Source organism: Camelus ferus, chromosome 4, assembly GCF_009834535.1.
Source record: "Camelus ferus isolate YT-003-E chromosome 4, BCGSAC_Cfer_1.0, whole genome shotgun sequence".
Classification (NCBI taxonomy): Eukaryota; Metazoa; Chordata; class Mammalia; order Artiodactyla; family Camelidae; genus Camelus; species Camelus ferus.
This window is the reverse complement of record NC_045699.1, coordinates 72,476,491-72,493,291: the sequence shown is the minus strand read 5'-3', so window position 1 is coordinate 72,493,291 and position 16,801 is coordinate 72,476,491. Positions and strand designations below refer to the sequence as shown.

Below are 16,801 nucleotides of genomic sequence, written 5' to 3'. Positions count from 1 at the left end.
TTTCTCTTACAGCTCATGCTTTTCACATTATATTTGAGTCTTTACCTAAGAAGATTGTAAGAACTTTTTTCCCCTATGTTTTATGGCTTTGGGTTTTATGTTTAGTCTGTGGCCCATTTTCAGTTAATTTTTGTGTAAGTTGTGAGATACAGATCAAGTTTCTAATTTTTTTCAAATGGATATTTAATTTTCTTTTGAAGAAATTGAAAATACCAAAAAACTGTATTATATTTACCCACATATTTATCTTGTCTGGTTCTTCAGACTTCGTATAGATTGGAGTTTCCAAATGGTATCATTTTTCTTCAGCTTGAAGAATTTCGTTTAATATTTCTTACCATCCTAGGGATGAATGAACTCTGGAAAATTACAAAGAGGTCTTGATACCACTTTTTTAAAAATCTGCCTTATTGAAGTATAACTTATGTACAATAAAATTAATCAGTTTTCATTGTACAATTGTCACCTTCATTGGGAGGGGAGATTAGGTTTATTTATTCATTTATTTTTACTGGAGCTGCTGGGGATTGAACCCAGGACCTCGTGCATGCTAAGCACAAGCTCTCCCACTGAGCTCTACCCTCCCTCAACCTTCGTTTTTGAAGGATACTTCTGCTGGGTATAGAATTCTAGACTGACTGTCACTTTACTGCTTTCAGTAGATGTCGTTCTCTTGTCTTCTGAAATGCTTTTTTTTTTCCCTCAGGAAGTCATAGTCATTCTTCTCTGAGCTCCTTGGCATGAGCTGTATCTTTTCTTTCCAGCCTGCTTTTCTCTGGTTTTCATCGATTTGATGACCATGGGCTTCTGTGTGGTTTCCTTTGTTAATTCTGCTTAGAGTTTGTGGAGCTTTTTAGACGTGTGCATTTATACCACTATTTCTTCAGATATCTTTGTGCCCCTTCCTTCCCGTACAACTCCAGCTGATCATGCTTTGTCCCTGAGGTCTCGAGGCTTTATTTACTTACTAGTTTTTGGCCTTTTTCTTGTTTAGGCTTTAGATGGACTCATTTCCATGGCAGACTCTTCACAGTCACTGACCTTTGTGTTTCCGTTCTGTTCTTATTTGCAGGTTCCGTTTCTCCCCTCACTGAGTTCCTGCCTTCACATTACTTTAAAGTTCTGATCATGTTTTATATATGGCTTAAAGTCTTTGCCTGCTGATGCCATCCCCTTTGTCATTTCTTGGTCTGGTAATACCTACTGACTTTTCTCCTCCTTAGGGGCACCTTTTTGTGATTCTCCACATTATCTGTTAATTTCTTAGCAGATGCTGGACGTTGTGCATATTGAGCACCTGCGGTCTGTTGTCCTGAGTCTCTTATCATGGTGTTAAGTTTCCACAACGAGGGGTGATTTTGAACACTTTTTCATAGTCTTAGCAACTGGGTTGGCTCCTTGTGAAACACCCCGTTGAATCTTCTGTTCCACACTTTTGTAGAGTGAGTGATCTGTCCTTTTCTCGTAACTTTTCACGAGCTCTGTATACACTGAAGAGGCCTCTTCTATCAGTTGTATGTGTCATAAATATCTTCTCCTACTCGGCAACTTGCCTTTTCATTTTTAATATAATTTTGATGCATTGATTAGGTTTTTTTCTCCTTATCAATAGCAATTTTCATGTCTTGTTTAAAGAAATCTTCCTTTACCTCAGGATCATTGTGATGTTCCTCTGTGTATCCTTTAAAATTTTTCTGATTTGAAATCATTTTAAATTTACAGAAATGTTTCAAGGTAAGTCCAAAGTACTCCTGTGTACCTTTCCCTGAGACTCCCTAGCTGGAAGAATTGGCCACATTTGATTTAGCATTGTTTTTCTCTTTATAGGTGTCATCTTTTTTTTCCTGAAACATTTGGGAGCAACTTGCAGATATTACGCTTTTTCATCCCAAAATATTGAGCATTGCTTACAAACAGGACATTCTCTTACCTAAACAAGAGTTCAAACAGTGTTCAAAACTCAGGAAAGTCAATCCTGACACAGTCCTCCATAAATCAGTGCTCAGATTTCTCCAGTTGTCTCAATAGTGTCCTTTGTACCTGTGTTGGGTGTTTTCTGATCCAGTTTTCGGCTCAGTCACACATTGCATTTGAGCTTATTTTCTGTAGTCCCTTTATCCTGGAATAGATTCTCAGCCTTTCTCCTTCGTGACACTTCCCTCTTAGAAGAACCCGGGCTGTTTTTTTGTAGAAGGTGCCCCCGTTTGGGTCTGCCAGGCCTCGCCTCACGACCAGGTACGTGGTGTGCGTCTCTGCTGGGCTTCTGCAGAAGCAGTGGAAGGAGGCACACGGCCCCGGTCTGGGCCAGCGTTGATGGCGGTCCCTTACATCAGTTGGTTCAGGTGACCCCTGCCAGGTGAGTCGCTGTGAGAGAAGATCCGTGCTTCCCTTTCAGTACTTATTGATGGCTCTCGTTGGATTGATTGCTGCTCTGACGATTGCAAAGTGGTGATCTAGCCTCAGAGTTCTGTAGCGCCTGTGTTTATCAGTTGGCGGTCTTTTAGGGAAGGGCACCCCCCATCCCCTCCTATTCATTGTATTCCTTCACTTATTGTTCTTATTTATTTAGTGTTAGTGTAGAGTTGTGGGGTTTTTTAAGCATTTTTCGTATTGTATTGTTTGGCAGAACGTCCCAGGCGCATCTTAGACTTCATGTTCCCAGCTGTGGAGTGTGCCCGTTTCCCTTTCAGTGGGGAATGGTGTTTAGTAACCAAGATCTTGGTGCGAGGTTTGCTTATTGCTACTGGGGTGTCCTTTTTTATACCCTTTTAGTAGTCAGAGCTCAGAATTGATTAAAAAAAATTGTTTTAAGTGAAGTATAATCAGTTTACAATGTTATGTCAATTTCTGGTGCACAGTCTAATGTTTCAGTCCTACGTGTACTTACATATATTCCTTTTCCTATTCTTTTTCATTATAGGTTACTACAAAATATTGAATAGAGTTCCCTGTGCATACAAGAGAAACTTGCTGTTTATCTGTTTTATATGTAGTATTTAATATCTATAAATCTCTTGGAATTGATATATTTAAATTTAAATCAAATGCAACGTCCTAGACTTCTCCCAGCTTCCTGTCTTCCCTGCATCTGCTTTTCTCCTCGGACAGTCGAGATTCTGACTCTCCTGTTTTCTTATGAAGGCTCTCATAGTACATCTGGAATTGATTTATTTTGATGTGGTGTGATATGGCGCTCAAGTTTTACTTTTTCCCTGTATAACTTTCCAGGTGATCTACCCCTTTTTATTGAGAAGACCATCTTTTCCACGACTGCACCGCGGTGTCCCCTGGGATGTACCCCAGACGTCTGTAAAATGTGTGAATTCTGTCTGAACTCCGTTTTGCTCCTTCAGTCTCTTTGCTCATCCCTGTGCCACTACTCATGCTCTTAGTTTGTATGTAGTGTAAATCTTCCAGGTTTTTGTTCCTTACTGCTGCTTTGCTTTGGCTACTTTTTTTGTATATGCCTTTCAGAATCAGTCTGTCATATGCCACACAACAATTTCTGCTGGAAGTTGGTTGGGATTTCATTGACTCTGTGGGTCAGTCTGCGGTGAACTGATGCCTGCAAGATTGGGTGTATCTCTCCATTTATTTACGTGTTTTTCAGTTTTTCTTGTAAATATTTTGTAGTTTTCTGCCCATCTTTTGCTAGATTTATTCCTTGAAATTCACTTTTTGTTTTAATCTACATGACATTTAGTTTCTTTTTTTTTATTGTTTGTTGCTAGTATATAGAAACAAATTTGATTATTTTTTTAAAAATCTGGCTATCTAGCTAAGTTCACTTGTTTATTCTAATAGTTTATCTGCAGATTCTTTTGGACTTTATCTGTGTACAGTCATGTCATCTGCTAAGAGTGACAGTTTTATTTCTTTATTTCTATCCTTAACCTTTTTATTTACTTTCTTGCCCAACTATCCTGGCCAGAGCTTCCTATTCATCTTTGTTTCCTTTCCAAACTCAGGAAACGCTTCCAATATTTCATCTCTAAGTAGGATATCTGCTCTCGGCTTTTTGTGATACCCTATCACATTAAGGGAATTTCTTTTCCTAGGTTAAGAGGTTTTGTTTTTTTTTTCGTAAATAAGTGTTGCATGTTAACTAAAGCTTTTCTCTAAATATTTACGTGGTCATATAGTTTTCCTCTTCTGCTCTGTTAATGTTATAAACTGCTTTTTCGAATATTAAAAAACCTTGCATTCCTGGAATGAGTTCAGCCTCGTTGTGATGTTGTGTTCTTTTTGCAGACCTCTGGATTCGGCTTCCTAACTTTTTTGGCCCCTTTTTTAGGGGTGGGGGGATCTCCGGAGCTGTGACGCCCTCCTCAGTGCCCACCTCCTGGAGGTGGGTAGAGTGCCTGGTGTCTAGCAGTCTGCCTCTGGCCAGACCCTGAGCTCGGAGCCCCTGGCTCCGCAGGGGTGCCCTCCCTGGGATTGAACCCAGGACCTCGTGCATGCTGGACGCACACTCTACCGCTGAAGTTGGACCTTCCCCCCACCCCCAATTTTTTCTGTACCTTACTTGATCATAAGAAGATAGTATAAATACAAAATAACATACAAAACGTGTGTTCACTGACTTATAATCAGTGAGGCTTCTGGTTGACGACCTCTGGTTAGTAGCTGAGGTTTCCTTTGGGGGGCTCGAAAGTTACATGTGGACTTTCGACTGTGCAGGGTTGGCACCCCTAACCCTCACCTTGCTTAAGGGTCAACTGTGCTTAAACATATGTTTTAACTTCAATTTATTTCTGCTTTCTTTGAGTTAACTTGCTATTCTTTTCCTAATTTTTGTCATCAATCATTAGATCACTGATTTCTCAGCCTTTTAAAATACATGCACTTGGGGGAGTAAATAAAAACCTAATTACTTCCCCCTCAAAATTAATTAATTTAGTTAATTAATTAATTAAACTATATGGACTTAGAGCTGCCCGTTTCATTCCCCAGTCAGCATAGCTTAATTCTGTCCAACACATTTTGATATGTCGTATTTTCATCATCATTCAGTTAAACATATTTCATAATGCTTTAGTGACTTTTTTTTCCCCTTAACCTTTGGGTTATGTAGTGGTGTATTGCTTAAATTTCCAAACATGTTTTACATTTTCTGGTCACTTTTTTGTGATAACTTCTAAATTAAATTTCCCGTGGTCACAGGCTATACTCAGACCACTTCGCTGCCCTGACGTTTGGTGAGACGGACTGTGCCCCCCAGCAAATGTTCCGTGTGCACTGGGGGAAAATTGCACTGTTCAGCCTAGTAAGCGGCACCTATAGTCAAGGCAAATCTTGCAAACTCTTTCAGATTTGTTTTCATCTTCTTGTATCGCTAAAGAGATGGGATATAAAAATCTCCAAGCGTGCTTGCAGATTCGCCGTGTCTCCTTTCAGTTCCGCCAGCTGTTATGAGGTTTTGATTGGGTGCCTGCTGTTTCATCTTCCTGTCGACTGGTCCTCTTAGCACCGCGAAGCAGTCGGCAGCGCTGCGAAGTCCGCGTGTGGAGGTCGGCGTGGTCTCGCGTCCGCGGCGCTGCCCCAGCACCCTCCTGCGCGGTGTCCTCATGCTGCATCTTTTTTTTGCATCTTTTCCTTTCAAACTTTCTTTGTCCTTTTGTTTAAGGTCGTCTCTTGGGTTTTGTTCCTTTATCCAATCTTAATTTTTTTTTTATAATTACAGTGAATTTTATTTATTCTCTTTTGAGAATAGAAATTATAACTGACCCCAATTTTTATTTTTTTTTATTAAAGTACAGTCAGTTACAGTGTGTCAACCTCTGGTGTACAGCACAGTGTCCCAGTTATGCATATACATACATATATTCGTTTTCATATATTTTTCCGTTAAAGGTTATTACAAGATATTGAACATAGTTCCCTATGCTATACAAAAGAAACTTTTTAAAAAATCTGTTTTATATATAGTGGCTAACATTTGTAAATCTCAAACACAAATTTATCCCCTCCCACCCTCTTCCCCCAGTAACCAAAAGATTGTTTACTAAGTCTGCAAGTCTGTTTCTGTTTTGTAGATGAGTTCATAGTGTCCTTTTTTTTTTTTTTAAGATTCCACATATGAGTGATATCATATGATTTTTTTCTTTCCCTTTCTGGCTTATTTCACTTAGAATGATGATCTCTAGGTCCATCCATGTTGTTGCAGATGGCATTATTTCATTCTTTTTTATGGCTGAGTAGTATTCCACTGTATGTGTATATATACCACTACTTCTTTATCCAGTCATCTGTCGATGGACATTTAGGTTGGTTCCGTGTCTTGGCTATTGTACATAGTGCTGCTATGAACACTGGGGTGCAGGTGTCTTTTCACACAGTCTAAATTTTTAATTGGAGTGTGTAGTCCACTTACCTTTCATGTAATTACTGAGGTCTTAGGGTTTCTTTCATCTGCCATCGTCACTATTTTCCCTCTGTCCCCTCTGATTTTCTGTTTCTATCTCCCCCCTTTCTGTTTAATCAAGCATTTTATTCTGTTTATTTCCCTTCCCATGCCTGTTGTAAGTTTGTATACTGTTCTCTTAAGGGTTAGAGATTTCAACATTCATTGACTCACAGCATCCCTTCAACGCCCCCTACCCTGTACGAAGTCCTCCGTCACTTTTTCCTCCTTTGTGCCCCACCCCCGTCGTGCTGAGTGTGGGTATTTTAGTTCTGTGCACATTTCTAGCTGTCCCAGCCCTTTTGTCGCCATTTTAAATAGCCGTGTTTACATTTATCTGCATATTATTTTCTCCAGCGCTCTTGTGTCTCCCTGCCTTACCCTCGCCCTCTCGTCTGGGAGCCCGCTCTTCACCAGGCTTCAGGTCTCTGATCAGCTTGGAACCTCGGGCGTCGTAGCCTCCCACACGCCCTCCCTCCTCCCCCGGGGGCTCCCCTTACACACAGGTTGTGGTTTCACCTCCTCCCGCTGGTTCCCAGTGACTTTTGTTCTGTTTTCTGACTTTTCTGTTTCTTTTTTCTTCTCTTGCTTGAATCTGGATATTTTGTATTGAGTTACTTTCCAGTTCACGAATCTTCTCCTCTGCTCTGTTTAATTTCCTCTTAAGCCAGTCATATTACCTAGGATTTGATTGTTTTTATTGATTCTGGTTTTCTGGTGAAATTATCCATCTTGTACATTTCTCACACGAATTGAGCTGTTATTTGAAAGATGGTGTCTGCCTGTTCTCTGTCGCAGGTTGCCCTAATGTCTTTTTGTAAATTGTGGGCTTTTTTTTTTTTTGTTCTTAAATCCCTTGGCTCTGCTTCCTCCTATTCCTGGTAATTTTTTATTGAATACTGGACATTGTGTGAAGACATTTTGGAAGCTCTGTTCCAAAGAGGGTCTGGGAGCTGTTGTCAGAGGTCGTGTGAGAAGCTGTTCAGTTTGTCCAGCAGGGATGTGACCTCCTGGGCTAAGTCAGGCCGGCTGCTCCTGGCTGCCCTGCTCCCAGGCCGAGGTTGTTTCTGGGTCTCGGCGTAAAGCCTGGTGTTGCCCACAGCACCGCCTCCTTGGCAGGCCCCGAAGTGCAGTGTTTGACCCATAGGTGAGACACCGCATTCTCGGCTGAGGTTGTGTTTTCATTTCTTGGCTGGAGCTTTCTGCATCTGGGCCTGCACATGTGCTGCTTAGTGGTCAGCACATACATCGAAGGGAAGCTGGGAAGTCAGGCCTAGGGGCCAGTTCCCGGGCCGTGGCCCCTCCAGTCTCTGCACACCCTCAGCCCTGCTGCCTTCCCTGCCCAGCCCCACAGCGGCCGGTCCCTCTCTCGGGTCTGGCCCTGCAAGTCCAGGCAACTTTATTTTTAATGCAACTTTTTAAAATGCAGCTTTTGGAATCGTTCTTGCTGAGGGAGTTCATCGCCTGCGGTGTGTCTGTTGTGAGTAGATGCCACCCAGTCTGAGCAGAAGGGGACTGGGGAGGGCTGGGTGGCCGCCTGGGCTCGGAGTGGTGTGGTGTGAGTGCCCACTGCACAGAACAGCTCCGTCAACCCCCAGGGCCCAACCGCGCTGCTCCATAGTCACCCCGCCCCGTCCACTGCAGCCCTGGAACTGTTCTCTGTCCCCAGGGCTGTGTCTTGGGAGCCCATCCTGCATGTGGAGCCCCCCAGGAGGAAACCTCATGACACTGGCTCCTTCCACTGCGCGCCGTGACCCTGGGGTCCACCCACGTTGTGCATCAGTGCTTTGTGCCTTCCTGTGGTCCTGGAGTGACCCGTGGTGTGGGTGGCAACCCAGCCATCTCTTCAGCTGATGCGGGATTTGGGTGTTTGCAGCCTGGGGCATTTGTGACTAGAGCCGGTGTGGATATGCTCAGGCTTCCGTGAGGCCAGCCCTCATTTCTCACTTCTGGATAAACACCTAGAGGTGGAGCTGCTGGCCCGTCCACCAAGTGTGTGTCTGACTGTGACGACGGCCATGCAGTTTCCGGCCGTTTTGCATAGTTCCCTTGGCCCCGCGTCCCCCACGTCTGCTGGGCTCGGGGTCCTGCACTGAACGTCCTAGTCAATGAGCAGTCGTGTCTCCGCGTGGTTCTAATTCGTATGTTTCTTTTTTAATTTTATTTTACATTTTCAATTGAATATAGTTGGTTTACAATGTTAACTTCTGGTGGACAGCATAGCAATTCACTATACACGTACGTTTATATATTCCTTTTCCGACTCTTTTCCATTACAGGTTACTACAGGATACTGAATACAGGTCCCTGGGCTGCACAGTAGGACCTCGTTTTTTCTCTATTTTACATGTAGTAGTGAGTATCTGCAGATCTCGAACCCCCAGTTTATCAAAGTCTTCCAGTGGCTCATGCTGTTGGGTGTCTTTTCATGGTGAGGTGTCTGTTCAGATCTTTTGCCCATTTTGAAAACTGGGCTGTTTACCTTCCTTCTGTTGAGTTTGAGAGTCCTCCGCAGATATTCAGCACAAAGCTCTGCCAGATGCAGTGTTCGCAGATCCCTCCACGGCCGGTGCTGGCTTGTCTTCTCATCTTTCACAGACAGGGAGGTTTCGTCTGGGTGAAGTCCAGTTTATTTAGGCGCTGTGCTTTTGAGGTCACGGCTGAGCTTTTAGCTGAACCTGAGATCACAGATTTTCTCGTGGAGATTTTGTAGTTTTATGTTTTACACCCCGGTCTGTGTCTCGTTCATGTTCCTCTCTGTATAAGGCACGAGGTTCAGCTCGGTTGTGCCTGTGTATGACCCACAACTCGGTACCTTTCCCCTCCTCCTAGAGAACGTGGGCACCTTTGTCGCGGGCCTGCCAAGCACAACCACGTGAGTCTGCGCCCGGCAGGTGCGGTCACTGTGCCTCGTAGGAAGCCGGCATCAGGCACTGTGTGGCAGCCTTTTCCTTGCCATTTTGTTTCAGTTGTATTTTTCTATATAATTAAGGAGTAAGGGTTTGTTTTCTTACTCCACCATCTTAACAAATGGCATACATTTCTGCAGACCGGGCGTCACCTTCTCTGTCCACCCCACCGCCTGCCCAGCCTCCACGGAGCCCCACTACGGCTGTACCAGGGTGGCTCGGTCACTGCTGATGGCCACCCACACTGGGGGCTTCTGAGGGTGGGGGCTGCCTGGCTGTCTCTGGTGGTGATTCCCCAGGACAAACTCTGTGCATTTGCGGGTGGGAACAAGGTTCATCCCGTGGGGCCTCCCGGACGGACAACACCCCCGGGGGCAGGCATCTTGGTGTTTTGCCTGGGGAGAGGGTCCAGTACTTTCTTCAGATTCCCAGTCAGGAGGTTGCGAAAGTTCAAGGGCTGAGGCCAGCGTGACTCTCCTGGTTTCCCTCCTTCCATTCATTCTTTAAAAAAAAAAACAAAACACAACTTTTTTTTTGTAGTAGAATATGCATAATGTAAGATTTACCGTTAAAACCACTTTTAAGGACACAGCTCAGAGGCATCAGGCACATTCACATTGTTGTGCAGCCAACACCGCCAGGACTTTCTCATCATCCCCAACTGAAGCTCTGTCCCCACTGAACACTCCCCTCAACCACTCCCCCAGCCCCCGGCCCCTGTCCACTTCCTGTCTCTGTGGGTCTGACTCCTCCAGGGACATCCTGTGAGTGGGTCCTGCAGACTGTGTCCTTCTGTGCTGGGCTCACCTCACTTGGCGTGATGTCCCTCCGCCGTGGGTCAGGAGTGTCACCAGCTGGATGCAGCAGGGCCTTGAAGGCACAACAGGGACCCTTCTTGGTCCCCGGTCGGATCCCCTGCAGGGCCCACTCCACACCCCGTGAACACACTCACGTTTTCCTGGGCCCCTGTGGTCCCAGGGAAGCTGTCTGCTTGCCCTCAATCTCTGCTGCCCATTTGCCCAGATTAGCTGCTGCTCTAGATCGTTCTGTCGAGACCTTTGTGACCGTGACTCACCTTTCCTACATGCAGAGCGATTACTCACTTCCTGATACAAACAGCTAATTGCTTTCATGTGCTTCTCTCCAGACTTCACATGCCTAAATGTTTGGAGCTCTCGATCCTGGAAACCAACATTGCTGGTTATAATTGGGACCATTGGGGGTACAGGTGACCACTCGGCCTCAGTGACGGTCCTGGGGCATCAGGAGGCCTCCGAGGGGGAGGGGGACCTCAGTGGGACCCCCAGAGTCTCTGCAGGCTGTCGCGCCCCTGCCCACAGCCCAGCGGGGGGCCTCCCGCCACCCTTGCCATCAGGCACTGGAGTGACCCGCCCAGAGGCCACCAGGGACACTCGAGGGACTGTCACTGTGGCCCGCTGCAAGTCACTCTGGGCTTCCAGAACCTCCTTGTCACTCGGCACCTGTTCCCTAGAAGGAGGAGCACTGGAAGCTCAGCTCTGGCCGCAGGGGGCATTTGGGGCTGGGAAGGGGCAGGGGTGCGTGGATCCATTCAGAGCACCTTTCCAGATGAGCCACGCTGTTCAGGGTATTTTTAGCTGGCGCAGGACCCGGCACGTGGCACAGCAGAAATAGAAGAGGCTCCTTCGGTTGTTCTGGATCTGACAGCCTCTGGCTCTCGGGGAGCCAGGCTGGGGCTGGGGGGGGGGGCCGTGCTCGTGGAGCGCAAACAACTGCTGCTGTTTGGAGAAGCATGGCGGGACGAGGAGTTGTGGATGGGGATCATTTATGCTGGTGAGCACACTTTCTGTAAATGCCATGGCGCCAGCGTTGGCGCTCCGCTCTCCGAGTCTGCGTAGTCACAGCAGGCTGGGGGGTGGGGGGGCAGCCGGGCAATTATGTTTTAAAATACCACCCTGGTTGTTTTTTCCTGTGCTCCCCTGAGCCCCTGGGTAATTCCAGGTCTGGAAGAGTCTGCCCGCTCTCTGCTGATCTTACCCCACCGGCCTTCCTCAGAGTGCTGGGTGGAAATGCTCCCTGACCCCAGAGGGGCCACCCTTCTTGATGGCTGCCCTGATCGGTGCTGCAGCCCCCCCCACCCCCGGGGCTCTGCTCACTTGGGAAATCTGCCTCCTTCGTCCGGAATTTGGCTGCAGGCAACGGAAGTCACAGGGTGCCACCCACATCCTGGGCACACTGGCGAGTGCCAACCCAGGAGGGGCTGAACCCCGAGAAGACAGGGTGGAGGGTGGCCTGGGCGTCCCTGATGGGGGATGGGGAGAGGCTAGAGCAGCAGGTGGGTCTCGGCACCCCCAGCCCACCCTCAGGACTGGAACTGACCATCCTGTGGTTTGGGGATGCTCACTGTCCAGGGGCTGGGCAACCCTGACCCTTATTCCACGAGAGCTTGGTGCAAAGATAAGTTGGGACTAATTCACGCTCACACTGTCCCCAGTTCTGGAAGTCTGGGACTGGGGACCCTTCCTTGCCACCCTCCCTCCTGAGGCCCATTTACAACAACCCTCACGTGGCTTCCAGGTCCTACCTGGCCTCCCCTACTCCCAGGCTCAGGTGCCTCTGCTGAATTTCCCTGTGACCCCTCAGGGGGTGTCACAGTAAAGAGAGGATAGGACACCAGCCAGCCCGAGGGGCCAGGTGCACCTGCCTCTGACCATCTCTGAGTGGCCTTGGGTCTCCTCCCAGCAGAGCCACTGCCCTGAGCCTGAGGGAGGAGCAGCTTCCAACTTGGCCTCGACCTCTGGGTTTTTGAGCCCTGGGAGGTTTTACAAGCCGCCCTCCCGCCTAGGGGTCATTAAGTCTTCTGACGTGCGCCGGTGTCCTCAGCAAGGAAAACCCAGCCCTGGGAGGCCATCCGAGCAGCTGGGGCCCTTCCAGCCTGCAGACCCCGCCTGGGCACCCTGTGGCCGGGTGGGCGAGGTGGAGACAGGCCCTGGGCCTTCACCTCAAGCCCTGCTGCCCAGCCAGGTGGGCGGGGGCCCACCCTGGGGCAGCTGTGATTTCTCAATGGCAGCAGCAGTCGGGAGCAGGTGGCCCTCCTGGGAGGTGACGCAGAGTCTCCCGTGTGCTGGGGACACAGATGAGGGAGGCAGGGCCCCTGCCCTCTGTCTGGGCGGGACGGCCTTGAGTGCAGGCCACAGGGTGAAGCGGGCGAGCCTGAAGGGGGAGGCTGCAGGGCTGGTGAGGAAGTGGATCTGCAGGGAGCCTTGCTCTGTGCAGGCCTCTCGCCGACCCTGCAGTGGCCAGCGGTCATGCGACACTGCCAGGGGCGGCTGGATCCTCGGCAAGAAAATGAGGAGGGGGTGGCAGGGAAATGCAGGGAAGGTGCAGGGCAGGAACTGGGGGCCTGCTTGAAGGGTCTTGGTGTGTGGAGCCTGGTGAGGTTGGGTCCTGTCCACCATGGGGGCCTCTATGTGGCTTCTGGCCTCACCCTGCCTGGCTGCCTGCTGGACCCCCTGGGGGCTGGGCACTCCCTGCAGGCCAGGGGCAGTCCTCAGCTCCCCCGCCAGTGGGTGCATGGATGGGTAGGAGGCTCCAGGTGGGCCAGTCATCTGCCCGATGTCCTGTGTGCCATTCCTGTGCCCACGTGTGGCATGGGGACATCAGAGGGGGCCTCCCCCACTCCCTGAGCCCAGCACCCCATCACAACTGCAGGTTTGGGTACACTCAGGGGTCCCCGAATGTCCCCCCAGCAGTGGTTTGTCAGGGACATTCCCAGACAGCCCGGAGGGCTGGAGCCGGCCCTCGGAGACATGGTGTCTGCCCTGAGGCTCTGCCACCGCCTGGCTTTACTGCGGGCAAATATTTATGGAGCTGCTCTTGGCCGGGAGTACATGGTGCAGCCTCTGGGGAAGGGCCCGCTCACAGAGGGGCTGTCCCCCCACCTGTGGAACGGGGGCTGCTGTGAGAAAACAGGCCGGGGGAGGGGGTGACAGTACGAAGTCTGTTCCCCTCCCAGCCTCCGCCCTGCTCCAGCCGGGCCGTCCTCTGTCCAGCGCCCTGAAATGTGCTGCCCCTTCCAGCCCTACCCCCAGCCCTGAGCTTTATTCCTGCTTGCCCTGCAGGCCTCTGCCTGGTGGGCACCAGCCTGGGTGGGTTTCCCTCACCTGCTTTCTCTGCTCCCACGTTCATGCCACTCCTCTCTGCAGAGGGCTGCACCAGGTGGGCAGGGAGCGGGTCTGACCCGGCCAGGTCTGGGTGGGCAGGAGAGCCGTTCTCCTTTGTCCCTGCCGGGGCTCGGCTGGGACACCCCTCATCGGGTGCGCTCTGTGTTCACAGTGCAAGAGAAGCCGGAGCCAGTGCCGCTGGAGAGCCGCTCCTGCGTCCTCATCCGCCGCGACCTCGTGGCCCTGCCCGCCAGCCTCATCAGCCAGATTGGGTACCGCTGCCACCCCAAGCTCTACTCTGAGGGGGACCCTGGCGAGAAGCTGGAGCTGGTGGCAGGTGAGGCTTCGCCCGACCCTGTCCGTTGTATGCAAATGTCCTCCCATTTAGCTTTTCTTCTGAGCTATGAACAATGTACTCATCACCAATCAGTCAAAAAAAAAAAAAAAGAACATCTTAAATTTCCTCTAATTTCCTTTTAGAAGAATGTGTCATTAAGAGGAGTTATTCAATTGAATTAATTTAGCATTTTAATTGAATCCCCTGGGCTGGTCGTACTTCTGATTGGCAGGGGCTGCAATCACGATTGTGTTTCAATTTAGGTCGCAGATAAAGCCAAGTCCCGCACAGTTTACTAGTGTCCCCGCCCACCCCCAGCCCCCCAAGTGTCCAGTTGCCACGTTGTGGGGGTGGTAATGACCAGAGGTTCCAGACGGCAGCTCCCAGTCAGAAATGGACTAATTTCTTCTGTAACAACAAACAACACACTGGGGTCCAAAGCCCATTAGGGCTGGTGCCTGTTGGAAATGCTTATTTCCTCAGTGTTGGGAGTCACTCTGCCCTGCGGCGCCTTGTGGGTTTTTAAGGCTGTTTGACCGGCAGATGAGAACTGATGGGTCTGGCACCCGGGCCGCTGGGCCTGAGCCGCTCATCCTCCACAACTTCCTCCCTTGGTTCACCCGGGCCCCTCCTGGGCGCAGGCTGGCCGGGGAAGTGCCTTCCCTCGTCCTCAGTGCTCCAGGCGGTCCCCAGGGAGGTCTGTACGCCAGCGTTTGGGGTTGGGAGGGGAGCGGGCGGCGCCTTCCCTGGCCGCACCCCACTGCCCCAGGCCTCCTGCTAAGCCCCGCTTTACAGACTTGCCTCCAGCGAGGGGCTGTCTGGCGTGTGTGGTTCAGGGTGAGCTGCTCTCCTGTTGGGTTTGAGGTTCTGCGGACCTGAGAGGGATGGACGTGAGGCCTTTGGGGCACCTGGTATGTTGTGGCCAGGGATGATGGGGTCATGCTGAGCAGACGCCTGATGGTGGTCTTCAGCCTGAATCATCCACGCGCTTCCTGACCAGTGGCTGCGGGCTTCCCTGGAGACCTGCCTCATGTGGGGAGGGTGAGCAAATTGTTAAGCTGGGGAAGGCCCCCCAAAGCTGGAGTGGCAGCCTTCCCTGGGGTCCTTGCACCTTCTGCCCTGCCCCCCAAGAAAGGAACGCTGCCTGGTCCTTGTATCCCCATAAGAAGATTCCGTATGGCTCTGTAAAAAGTCAGATCACAGAGAAAGGCCCACATGAGACTGTGGAGGTTCCCGGACCCAGTGTGCCCTGGGAGCTCTGCATGGGCCCTTCAGGTTCCTCGAGCGTGGCTGCTCCAAGCTGGCCCAGATGACGCTCGCGTGAGCTCCTTTTTCCAGGGCAACGTCCTGGTCAACAGAGGCCTCCCTGTGGCTCTGGTGGGGACGGGTCGGAGCTGGCTGTTGTCCCCGTCCTTTGTCGGCCTGAGCTCAGAGGGTGGGGAGCTGGCCTTGCCAGCCTCCTGCAGGGTAAACAGCATCACTGGTCCCACCTCTGCCCTGGGCTGACTCTTCCCTCCTCCGCAGGTCCACGGGGAGAGGTCGGTGCTGGAGCTGGGGAAGCTTCAGCCCAACCTCCATAATTCCAGCTCCCCCATCACTGCTGTGGCTCTTTGGTGTTTGGAAAGGAGCTGAGAGATGGGATGAGTGTTTCCCAAAGCCAGGGCAGATCCAGGAGTGCCCTCAAGGCGGGGAGGGCAGTTTGGGGTCAGCCCTTTGAAGCATGTGACCGAGGCTGCCTCCTCCTGGTGACAGAACCTCAGCGCAGCAGGGAGGGCCTTGGGGTAGGGGCTGCTCTTAGAAGTCAGGAAGGCCTCTGGGGCCCCACTCAGCCCCCCTCGCCTTGCAGTAGCCTCTCTGGGCCCCACAGACCCCGGGGCAGCCGTGGCCCTGGGTGGGGGACCTCACTGCTGTGTCTGGTGGCCGCAGGCTCTGGTGTCTACATCACTCGTGGCCAGCTGATGAACTGCCACCTGTGCGCAGGAGTGAAGCACAAGGTCCTGCTGCGGCGCCTGCTCGCCACCTTCTTTGACAGGTAGGCGCAGAGACCTCTGGGACCTCCTTGAGGTGAGGCTGCGTTACGGCCCCACACCTTCCCAGCTCACACTGCTGTCAGCCCCCGGCTGTTGGAGGACCTGGATCTGGGGAGGGCTTGTGGCCCCCCAAAGTGAAGGCTCCGTGTCATGGCGGGTTAGGGGGCTCCTTCCCCTAAGGGGCGGGGTGCTCCCCACCCTACACCCCAGCCCCCAGGAAATTAACACCAGTCTAAGGGTGAAGTGGGCAGGCATGCAGGCAGGACCCCATTCCTGGTGATCACTCTGGCCTCATGTAGCCTCCCCTCCCGTCCGTCCACCAGGAACACGCTGGCCAACAGCTGTGGTACGGGCATCCGCTCCTCCACCAGTGACCCGAGCCGCAAGCCTCTGGACAGCCGAGTCCTAAACGCTGTGAAACGTAAGAAGAGGGCTGGGGTCTCCGGGGGGTCGGGTCTCAGCCTTTACGGCGGCACCTCCCCCAGGGGCGGGCTGGGCGGCAGCACCGGGGGAGAAATGAGCAGCTCGCGGGGGCCGATTGCGAGGTGTTAACGTTCTTGGTAGGTTTCCAAGCGTGATGAATTCAGCTGCGAAACTATTTTAATATGTGAAATAGATCTAATTTTCCTTTTTGAACAAAACCCCTTATTTACATTTTGGGGTTATTTTGAGCCTTTGCCATCTGCTCAGCCTGCTTCTGCCTCCGCTCTTGGGCGTGTGGGGGCGGAGCCCAGTCCCTCTCCGCAGCAGACCGCCGCCCCCGGGCCCCCAGATGAGGAGGAAGCCGCTGGTGCCCGGCACGCATGGGCCAGACTGGCCAAGAGCACGTCCTCCGGTAGCTGTCAGCACCCAAAGCACTGTCTTAGTTTTCTCGCCTAAAAAAAATCACTCCTGAGACTAATTCTGTTTTAGAGCAAAGAAAGGCCTTTGCAGCCGGTGATTGCATCCCGAAGCGTGGGGGTGCCTGCAGGGGCTCTGGG

General features: G+C 51.0%; 1 protein-coding gene across 7 annotated transcripts in view; it reads left to right on the top strand.

The window, feature by feature from the left end:
* The window catches only part of NACC2 (NACC family member 2), a 66,476-nt gene that overhangs the window by 43,746 nt on the left and 5,929 nt on the right, over positions 1-16,801 (top strand). For all 7 annotated transcript variants that reach the window (XM_032478761.1, XM_032478762.1, XM_032478756.1 and 4 more), the window contains 3 exons: positions 13,627-13,791; positions 15,718-15,823; positions 16,145-16,242. In XM_032478761.1, the coding sequence (XP_032334652.1) occupies positions 13,627-13,791; positions 15,718-15,823; positions 16,145-16,242 (369 nt within the window). The remainder of the gene's footprint in view (positions 1-13,626; positions 13,792-15,717; positions 15,824-16,144; positions 16,243-16,801) is intronic.